General features: G+C 37.2%; 2 protein-coding genes across 8 annotated transcripts; one reads left to right on the top strand and one right to left on the bottom strand.

The window, feature by feature from the left end:
• Positions 1–3,650: 3,650 nt before the first annotated feature.
• Positions 3,651–9,475, bottom strand: LOC125575303 (protein COFACTOR ASSEMBLY OF COMPLEX C SUBUNIT B CCB4, chloroplastic-like). 7 transcript variants are annotated; one of them, XM_048745729.1, is made up of 7 exons: positions 9,000–9,434; positions 8,585–8,758; positions 8,312–8,493; positions 8,155–8,225; positions 7,995–8,078; positions 7,817–7,911; positions 3,651–7,599 (listed from the first exon to the last, which is right to left on the bottom strand). In XM_048745729.1, exons 1-6 carry the CDS (start codon positions 9,353–9,355, stop codon positions 7,819–7,821), a joined length of 960 nt encoding a protein of 319 aa, XP_048601686.1. In that variant the 5' UTR covers positions 9,356–9,434; the 3' UTR covers positions 3,651–7,599; positions 7,817–7,818. The 7 variants fall into 7 exon arrangements, 6 of the variants coding, with proteins under 6 accessions (XP_048601686.1, XP_048601687.1, XP_048601689.1 ...); XM_048745730.1 differs by lacking the exon at positions 3,651–7,599 and adding an exon at positions 7,613–7,642; XM_048745732.1 differs by lacking the exon at positions 3,651–7,599 and having other exon boundaries at positions 7,662–7,911; positions 9,000–9,172; positions 9,236–9,475.
• On the top strand, positions 6,205–7,756 carry LOC106376936 (TORTIFOLIA1-like protein 5). Its single transcript, XM_013817068.3, has one exon. The coding sequence runs from the start codon at positions 6,205–6,207 to the stop codon at positions 7,609–7,611; it is 1,407 nt and encodes a 468-aa protein (XP_013672522.1). The 3' UTR covers positions 7,612–7,756.
• Positions 9,476–10,798: the final 1,323 nt, after the last annotated feature.

The raw sequence follows: 10,798 nt of genomic DNA, 5'->3' as shown, positions 1-10,798 counted from the left end.
TAACGTTTTATAATTACCTGCAAGTGCTTCATGGACATTTGCTGGAAGGAGCTCGGCAAAAGCAAATGGAAGAAGTCGTTGCATAAACACATGACAATCATGACTCTTCATTCCGGAGAACTTTTGACCTCGTTCAACACATTTTGACAGATTTGAAACATAACCATCAGGAAACTTAACTTCTGATGCAACCCAGTCAAACAAGGTTGTTTTGGCTTCTGATGACAACCGGAAGATGGGAACAGGAACGTTTCCATTGCTCTTGATATGTAACTCACTTCTTGAGCAAATATCAGGTAAGTCCATCCTTGACTTTTTGTTATCTTTTGTCTTCCCAGGGACGTTAAGTAATGTATTCATGATGTTCTCAAAAAAGTTCTTCTCAATATGCATGACATCCAGATTGTGGCGTAAGAGAAGATCCTTCCAATAGGGTAGCTCCCAAAATATACTCTTCTTATGCCAATTGTGAGACACACCATATCCATCAGGCATATTTCCAGGAACATGCCAATTTCCTCCAACTTTAACTGTTTCCTGAGCTCCGTAATAATCAATGTCTGCTTCGATCTGCTGGCCGGTGAGATATGGAGGAGGACCGTCTCTGACAATTTTTTTGTGCCGAAACAATGTCTTATTTCTTCTGTACGGATGGGCAAGTGGAAGAAAGCGACGATGACAGTCAAACCAACAACTCTTCCTACCATTCTTCAGTTGAAAAGCATCCGTCGATCCAAGACAATATGGACAAGATAATCTTCCATGTGTTGTCCAGCCAGACAACATCCCATAAGCAGGGAAATCACTTATCGTCCACAGCAGAACTGCTCGCATCGTAAAATTGTTTTTCAAGGAACAATCGTACGTCCACACCCCTTCTGACCACAATTGCTTTAGCTCTTCTATCAACGGTTGAAGAAAAACATCAAGAGACCGTTTTGGATGCTTCGGCCCAGGGATTAATATGGTCAAAAATAGAAATTCTTGTTCCATGCACATATCCGGCGGTAAATTGTACGGCGTAAGAATGACTGGCCACAAAGAATATTGTCTACCAGACATTCCAAATGGAGAAAATCCATCGGTGCATAACCCAAGATAGACATTCCGAATATTTGTAGCAAAATCTGCGTGTACCTTGTTGAAATGTTTCCACGCTCTTGCGTCTGATGGATGTGCAACCTCACCATCTCTCTGGACATGTTCCGCATGCCACCTCATCGATGCAGCAGTCCTCTCAGATTGATATAATCTTTTCAATCTGTCTGTAATTGGTAGGTACCACATCCTTTGGTACGGTACCCTATTCCTCCCACGGCCTTGCGGTTTGAATCGTGGTTTTTTGCAGAATCGACACTCTTCTAACTTGTCATCTTCTTTCCAGTAGATCATGCAGTTGTCGATGCAAACATCAATCATCTCCGAAGGCAACCCAAGACTATAAACCAATTTCTGAATCTCATAATAAGATTCAGCAGACACGTTGTCTTCTGGCAAATACTCTTTAAACAACTCCGCCCATGCATCCATGCAATTCTCAGGTAAATTATGATCCGTTTTAATATTCATCATCCTAGCTGCTAGAGACAATTTAGAGAGACCTTCTCTACAACCAGTGTAGATTGGTTGATTTGCAGCATCTAGCATTTCATAAAACCTTTTTGCATCCAAATTAGGTTCTTCTACATTTCCAGTTCCATCAGCTATTGTTGTAGTTGTTTCTAAAAATGCATCACTAATCATATCTTGAACCCTATCATGATCTACCATCTGCTCATGATCTTGATGATAATTATATCCATTATGCAAATGATTCGGTTCTTCACTATGATGACCATCCTCAAAATTATTATTACTACTACTAGCTTCATTTCCCCCATAACCCTCTCCATGTTGATACCAAATGTAGTACTGTGGTGTAAATCCTCTGTTTACTAAATGCTTCCATACAGTTTCACTACGTGCAAATTTTGAATTCTTGCATTTCCGACAGGGGCAGAACATCTTACCGCTTTCCTGTGTGATCGGTGTACAGCCCGCCTGGTGCATGAATGTCTCTAGCCCGCTCAGAAATGCGTTTGTCACCCTCCCGTCGGAATCTTTGTGCAAATACATCCAACTCCGTAACTCGTAAATACTACCGCCACCGGCCATTTTTTCTTAGATTTTTTTTTCAAATCTTTTTTTTTCTGATTTTTTTTCGGATTTTTTTTCTCCCGTTTGTGTGTTGTGAGGAAGAGAGTTGTGGGAAATGACATATATATAGAGAAATTTTCGAGTTAGGTAGTTGAAAAATAACAACGATTTTACAAGGAATATTTTACATGGATTTTACATGGTTTTAACATATTATTTACAACGAATTTACGACGAAATTAGGTAAGTTAAAGCACATTGAATACACGTTTTCACCTAAATATAACGGTAACATGATTCGTTGTAATGTCGATGTAAAGTTTACTTTTCGACGTACTTGCGTCGTAATATTACATGGCGTTTACGACGAAATTTGGTTTCGTTGGTTTCGTCGTAATTGCGTTGTTAAGCCACCAGTTACTATTTCTAAGACGACGATAAGGAACCTGTGTCGTTCGTCTGTCTGCCAATTCAGTGGAATGACAAGGAGAAAGTGGACGGAAGTGCAGCTGGTTTGTACTTGAGAGGAACCTTTGACGATGGTTGGAGGTTCCTTTCAAGTATAAACCAACTGCACTTCCGTCCACTTCTCCTTGTCGCTCCACTGAATTGGCAGACAGACGAATGACTCATGTTCCTTATCGTCATCTTCGAAATAGTAATTGGTGGCTGAATGAGGAACATAGTCTAAACGCCATCAGGTTCGAGAGGAAGAGAGTTGTGTGTTGTGAAGAAGAGAGTTGTGGGAAATGACATATATATATAGAGAAATATAACAATGATTTTACAAGAAAAGTTTTACATGGATTTTACATGGATTTTACATGGAACATTTACAACGACTTTACAACGAATTTAGGTAAGTTAAAGCACATTGAATGCACGTTTTCACCTTTATATAACGGTAACATGATTCGTTGTAATGTCGATGTAACGTTTACAACTATTTCGCATTCCACGTACTTTCGTCGTAAACTTACATTGACTTTACGACGAAATCCTTTCGTCGTAAATTACCATGGAGTTTACGACGAAATAATGTCTCGTCGTAATTGCGTTGTAAAGCCCATGTAAAGTTACGAGGAAATAATTTCGTCGTAAACCGCCGTTGTTACTGCTACGTTTTCTTGCAGTGAGCCTATGAGGTAAACCTAAGATTTGTTTTTCAAAATGTACTTAAGATGTAAGCCATGAGAAACAAACATGGCCCCCATAAACGTTAACCGCTTTCATCATATGGGAAAACATGATGGCTACCATCACATTCTAGATTATGATCTTTATTTTGTAAATGGGTTCTAAATTAAGAACTTTTTTATATAAATATTAAAGTTAAGAATTTATCAATGTACAGCCTTTTTCTTGAAAAGAATAATAGTAGGAAACTATATGAAACCACAATAATCCCCTTTCACGTTATATTACGTGGAAGACTTAAGGAAGAAACCGTGTTTGCTTGACTGGCTCATCAGCTCATGTGTAAACAACACTGTGGGTATATTTTCCGTCTTTTGCTTGTAATAAAATAGTAAATTGCCGCCTAATCTTAGTTTTATTTTTCGTTGATATGACAGATGTCCCAATCTAGATTCTCTGTAACCTTTCTCCAAATGAATTCTAAGTATAATAACTTGTGATTTCAATACACACAAAGAAAAAAGGAAAGTGGGATCAATTGTGGATCTTAGGAAACAGGTAAACGGGAAAAAGAGGGTAATACAATTCCACTCATTTAGGTTGTTAACCCGATCTTATTGGTTTACTCTGGTTATGTTCTCTATCAAAATATTTGACATTTAAGGCACTGATGATAGTGGTGCTATATGACATGGTTCAATCCTTAAGAGCACCCATTAGTGAACCCCATGAAAAGGGTTCACAAAGTATTTTTTTATTATATTTTTTTTCTGTTTGATTTTTGTTTAAAAAAAAAAAAAAAAAATTAAACGGACCAATCGCGGACCGCCACGTGCCGTGGGGCCCGCGCTACAGTGATGAACCCGATTCACTGAGAAGAAGTGGAGAGAGACAAGTTCATCACTATTCATTATTTTATTATATATTTTTTTTTTGGAATCTGTGTGAACCCCCCCATAAGTTCACTAATGTGGGTGCTCTTAAGAGTCTAAATGAAGATACATGTTAGATTAGATTAATGTGAAAAAAAAAACCTCTTTGTTACAACTTACACTTTATTATATATTTATTTTTGTCCAAACAATAGAAAAAGGATGTTTTATTTTTCATACATTTCTGTTTTCTTGCAAACTTTGATATTTGAATCACGTTTTTTTGGGTGAAATATTTGAATCACGTTTGCATTTACTGATCCTCAGTAAACCAATTCAGGTTTAAAGTTCTGATCTGCAATCAGATAAATAAACAGAAAATTATCCTAAAACATTAGTCGCAACTGTATAATAGTTATTTGAAATTAATGAAGTCCCCAACATTTCCCCATCATTAATTTTAACTAGGTGATTTTCTCGCGCTCATGCACGGATATAAATATATACAAATAATATATTATCTTTATTAATATTTTAATTTTAATTTATATGTATGATTTATTTTATATAACATTATATTATTTTAATTAGACATATAATTTGAATATATAACATATATAGTCGATGATGTGATTATTAGTTTGGTATATTGAATTGTATTTAATTCTCCAAATTTAACCGTAGTATTTTTTGTGCTAATATAGATTAATATTTTGATTAAGTTTTATTTTTACATTTATATTTTGGTCTTTGACTTAAAAATATAGATTGTTTAAATTACTTATTTGTGGATAATATTAAATTACACATATTTCTTCAATTCGAAGCACAATTAGTTTTGATTCTAGTTAAACTAAATTTGATTTAATTGATTTCGTTAGTTCAGCTTTTTATCTTAAATATATATATAATTCTGTAAATTCTTTTGTATAATTTGATATTTGTAGATTTGTAAAATTTTGAAAACTCATAGTTAAAAGTTTAACAAACAGAAATTATGTAAAATTGAATAAACATCTCAATCGTATCAATTATAAAATATTTTTAGTTCATCAATGATATTTTAGTATATGTTATTTAAATTACCTTTTGTAAAAATCTAAGAAAATGATTGACATAAATAGAATATTTTTATTAATTAATATATATTATGTTGTTTAATATTATGTTTAAAAGAGATGTTATTTTTTTAACATCAAAACTGTTTTTTTGTGAATTTTTTTTTTATGAAATCACATTATATAAAATATATTTTCATAAAATAACTTGTCTTTCCTTTTTGTAAATAGTATTTTTCATTTTTTTAATATATGAACATTCACTTTTTATTATATATATGTTATTTGGAAAAGAATAAAAAAAGGAAACTAAAATTTAAAAAGTAAATTGGAGTAAACTATTTTCGTTTTTGTAAATATTATTTTCATTTTTATTATATGAATATTTCCTTTTTATTATATATGTTATTTAACAAAATATAAAAGGAAAACAAAAATTTTAATGGAATAAATTATTAAATATTTTTAATAATGCTAATTTGAAATAATAGGTTAATTCATTAAGAGTAGTTCTGTAAGAATTAACGTGAACGAGACACATAAAAAACTGATTTATCAAATAATATTATAGAAATACACAGAAGATTTACGTAACTATTCCCTGCCCACGTTATGGAATCTTTGTTGGTATACTAAAAAGAAATCTATTTTGATGTAATAATAAAACATTAATAAAAAACAGAAGCAGTTGTCTGATAATTTATATTTGAAATTTTCTTACGAAAAAGGAAATTATGGAGTTATCACGAATTTTTTGGGGGATCTATTTTTATGAGTATTTTAAAATAATAATAATATAATTTTGTATAGAGTAAATGTAAAACAAAAATTTGGTTGGAAGGGGGGGGGGGGGTGAAAATTGGACTTGTTTAAAAGGCAAGGCAAAGAGGAGTCTTGTTTAAAAGGCAAGTACTAACCAAACTTTCATCTTCATTGCCCATTTTTTTTTTTTTTCTGCCGCCATATCTATTTCCTTACCTATTTTTCTTGCTTGAAACTTTATGCCTTCCGTTCAAATGCGTTCGTCTCCGTCTGTTTCACCGCCGAGGACGGTTACTGATCTCAAGCAGCGAGTCATCGCCTGTCTCAACCGTCTGTCCGATCGCGACACTCAATCTCTAGCCGCCGCAGAGCTCGACTCAATCGCTCTCAACCTCTCACCGGAGGCCTTCTCCCTCTTCATAAACTGTCTCCAAACCACAGACTCTTCAGCGAAATCTCCAGTTAGGAAACACTGCGTCTCGCTCATCTCCTTACTCTCTCGTTCCCATGGAGACTCCCTCGCTCCTCACCTCCCGAAGATGGTCTCCACTATCCTCCGCCGTCTCCGCGATCCTGATTCCTCCGTCCGCGCCGCTTGCGCAACCGCTTCCGTGGATATGACCACCAACATCACCGAACTGCCCTTCTCTGTCCTCGCCGGACCAATGATCGAAGCCTTGATCCACGACTGCGATGCCAACGCGCAGATAGGAGCCGCGGTGTGCCTTGCGGCGGCTATAGACGCGGCTGATGATCCTGATGTCGAGCAGTTGCAAAAAGCGCTTCCGAAGATCGGGAAGTTGCTCAAATCGGAAGGTTTCAAGGCGAAACCTGAACTTCTAGGAGCCATAGGAAGCGTAATCGGCGCCATTGGAGGCAGAAACAGCGACAAGGCGGTTCTGGATTGGCTTTTACCTAACGTGTTGGAGTTTCTAAGCAGCGATGATTGGCATGCGAGGAAAGCTGCTGCGGAGGCCGTGGCTAGAGTAGCTACGGCTGAAGAAGAGTTAGCTCCTTTGTATAAGAAGGCATGTCTTGCTCTTCTTGAGAGCAGAAGATTTGATAAGGTTAAGCTTGTTAGGGAGACGATGAATCATACGTTGAGTTTATGGAAGCAACTTGGAGATGATTCTCCAGACTCATCTTCCCTCTCCAAATCAGTTTCTACAGGAAAAGGAATCAACACATTGAAAAGCAAAGAAAATAATCCAAACGTACCAACAAGCTCAAAGTTAAATGATGATGAAGCTGCGGAGTCGAAAGAGAAGCGGCCATCGGGGACTAGAAGAGTTCTGTTTCCGGCTAAGCCAAAGGTCAAAGAGAATAGATCTAATAAGTCACAAGTTGTTGCTGTTGTTCAGAGTAGTGATGAAGAAGAGGAGAGTAGTAGTTCTTCTCAGACAAAGAATGCAGAAGAAGAATTGTCTCTGATCAGAAACCAGATCACTCAGATCGAAAAACAACAGTCTAGTCTGGTAGATCTCTTTCAGCGATTCATGGAGAGCTCCCAGAACGAAATGCAGTCGCTGGGGAGACGAGTGCGTTGTCTAGAGACATCATTCAGTGTACTCTCCACTGATTTGTTAGTGTCTCGCACCATAACACAAAACGGCACCCACAAACGAAATGCCCATCTACAGAATTGAAGAAAAAAGGTTCCAAAAGCCTTCATTATACCTGAGAACACACTTCATAGTTGGGCTCGTGAAGAAGTTTTTATTGGTTTATACATAACTCTAAGCTGATGAATTATAAGTGTTTAGTTCATGATTTCTTGAATCTATTTTTACATTTCCACTTTGTGTAAACACATGATCAAAGTTCTTTGCATTGTTTTCAACTTTCTGTTACCTTTACCGATCTGTTTCTTGGGAAATCTCATCGGAATCAAGAAAACATCTCCCCAGTGTCGCATCTAGCTTCTCCCCAATTGAAGAAATCCATGCCTAAACATGATGAACAACAAACCAACTCTTTTTACTTGTCCTATTAGTTTTTCTAAGCTACAAGAAGTGAAAGTTTTACTAGCCTGGTCTGAAGACGTGAAGCCTCTGATCGTATTTCCGCCAATAACTGCGATTCCTTTATCACCAAGCGGCTGCAAAATCACCGCCTAACAGATAGAAAACCAATATATATATATATTGTCACACATTCTCACAACCTATTAAGTACAATTCTCAGGATACCTGTGTATTTGGAGGCAGAAATGGTAGCTCTGATCTCCCAGGATATAGAGAAAGATTTGCCAAGTAACTTTCTGACAAGACAAAATCATTATTTATTTTTTCTTATTAGTTAGATAAAAATCGGAAAATATAAAGTGAAAGTTGGTACTCTACTGACGTGCTTTGGATTTGAATACCCCTTGGTAAACCGATCCTGTCATCAGCTTATCAGTGTTGACAAGGACTGCTTTGTTGGCATCCGGAGATTTAGCAGCCATCCCGATTTGAAGAAGGCAAATGCCATTGTAGACAATAACCAGAGACTTACAACATGTTGCCACCTTAATAGATTCCCAAGCCCTGAAACACAGATCAAATGAGTCAGATTTATCTTTCCCTTAGTAGTGTGCTGTGCATTCATCTTTACACAAAGGAGAGAGAGAGAGAGTACCATAACAACTCGGAGAGTATTGATGCAGGAAGATTGGGTTCCAAAACTTTGCAGTCCACACCTTCAGGTTCCACCGGTGTTATGGTCTTCGGTCGGATCGATAACCAGACTAAACCGGTCAATAAATTGGTTACAGCCAAACCAAGCGCCAGTAGATCCGCTCTTGACTGTGAGCTGCGAATTACAAATCCCACCAAATGAGCAAATTAATTCAGTGTGTTAGAGGATCTCCAACTCGACTCCATAATTTACTGCAAATTTATTGCAAAATGGAGTGGGAAATGGAGTAATGAACAAACAAAATCCCTCGATTTACCACCCATTTTGCAGTAAATTACACTTCATTTTGCAATAAATTATGGAGTTGGGTTGGAGATGCTCTTAAGTAACCGAACCGGAGCTAAGAGATTATTACCTGCTAGCATCGGCTACAGGAGCGATACCGGAAACAGCGCGATTGAAGAGAACGGCCAAGAGGGAAGCGCCTCCGACGTAGATGGGCAAGCTCCTGACCGAGTCGTCGTTTCTGGAAACGAAATCAGCCACCAAGTTCTTGCTCGGTTTCGGACCTCTGTAGCTTTTCGGCTCCTGCTGACCCCCAAAACCAGAAGATAAGAGAGAGAGTGAGACAGCAAAAGGAAGAAGGGGAACCTGTGAGGTTGAAGACGAAGAAGCTCTGACAAAGCGCGGGAAATCGAGGGGAGGACGAGAGAATCTGCGATTAGGATTTTTCGTGATTTGAATTTGGTTGATGAATCTCGCTGCTTCCATTGCAGACGGACGAGCAAGGTAGTGAGGTTAGAGTTGAAAATTTGGCCGTAAGGGAAAAAAAAAAAGAACAAATTTGCTGAATATACCAAAAAGGGTGAGATACCATAGAATATGGAGAAAATAGTAATGATTGGGGAAAAAAAATTGGAGGAATATAGTGTATGGAGTGCAAATAGGGGATATTTGGTGCGTAAGGAGTAAAAATTCTCAAAAAAAATACACATCTTCACACGACGACGTTTATCCGATCGGAAATAACCATCGAACTCGAACCAATCCTTAACCGAATGAATATTACTATTTACTCTTAATTAAAATAAAAAATATTTTTTAAGAATTTTTTTTGAAAGGAAAAGAATATAACTTATTTTGTTAGAATATGATTGTTGGACAGAATTAAATGTTTTCTCAATTTATGCAATTGAATACACTTAAACATTTCAACACTTAAAAAACTCAACTAAAACTAGAGTAAAAAGCTCAACTAAAACTAGAGATGGCAAAATTTGAACCTGCCCGCGGATCCAGCCCGTTTGGACTTGCTGCGAGACGGGATTGGTCACTAAGATTCAGGCCCGATTTTACAGCGGGCCTCGCGGGATGAGCTTGTGCGGGTTTGGGCCAGAAGCGGGATGGGTTCGGTGTATCCCGCGGGACGCGCGGGGATCCGCACAGACATCGTCACCTTGACTCTCGAGCTCTGGCCGACAAATGAAACAAAGAAATGGCGATCTCTTCCGGCGAGTACAAAGGCGATCTCTTCCGGCTTCTTTTTTTATTTGATCTATTTGTCGCAACTTCGCCATGCATGTTCTTCGTATCCTCGTTTAATCAAGGAAGAGTCTTTTCTCGGTTTCATCTTCTTTCTTCATCTCCTCTTTACCCACGATTCAAGAACGATGGACTCAGGTAAGGAAAAAATTGTGTTTACATGTTCTTTAGCTCGTTATTGTGATTTAATTTGTAAGGAAAGATAAAAAAAATTGGTCTAACTCTTTGTCGTCGATTACATGATTTTCAGTGAAAGAAAAACAAAATATGGGGTCTCTTTTGTCTCTTATCAAGCGGCTACACATTGAGCAATCATGTAAGTTATTTTGTCTCGTTGTTGTCTCTTAACAAACAGCTTCTTATCTACAATACTTGGGGTGTTTAAGCTGTTCTTGTTGTTATCATCAAGTCAATGTTTGCTAATATGCATTTTTCATGTTGGCATTGTTGTTCTTGTGTGTAGTTGTATGTTATAAAGTTCCCTTCTTTGTCTTGTTATTGAAGTCAGAAGTATGTTCCTGTAAAATTAAACTAGGCACTGTTGCTTGTTATCCTCATGGCAGTTGTTTCTTAATGTTCTGATCGTATAAACTCAAGTGACTTAAGTCATAAATTTTCTAAAACCTTTTCTTTATAATGACATGTGATTACTGGAGGATTGTATTACGATCA

Source organism: Brassica napus, chromosome C1 (genome assembly GCF_020379485.1).
Source record: "Brassica napus cultivar Da-Ae chromosome C1, Da-Ae, whole genome shotgun sequence".
NCBI classification, from domain to species: domain Eukaryota; kingdom Viridiplantae; phylum Streptophyta; class Magnoliopsida; order Brassicales; family Brassicaceae; genus Brassica; species Brassica napus.
The sequence above is the reverse complement of the archived record's forward strand: the minus strand, read 5'-3'. Positions and strand labels throughout refer to the sequence as shown.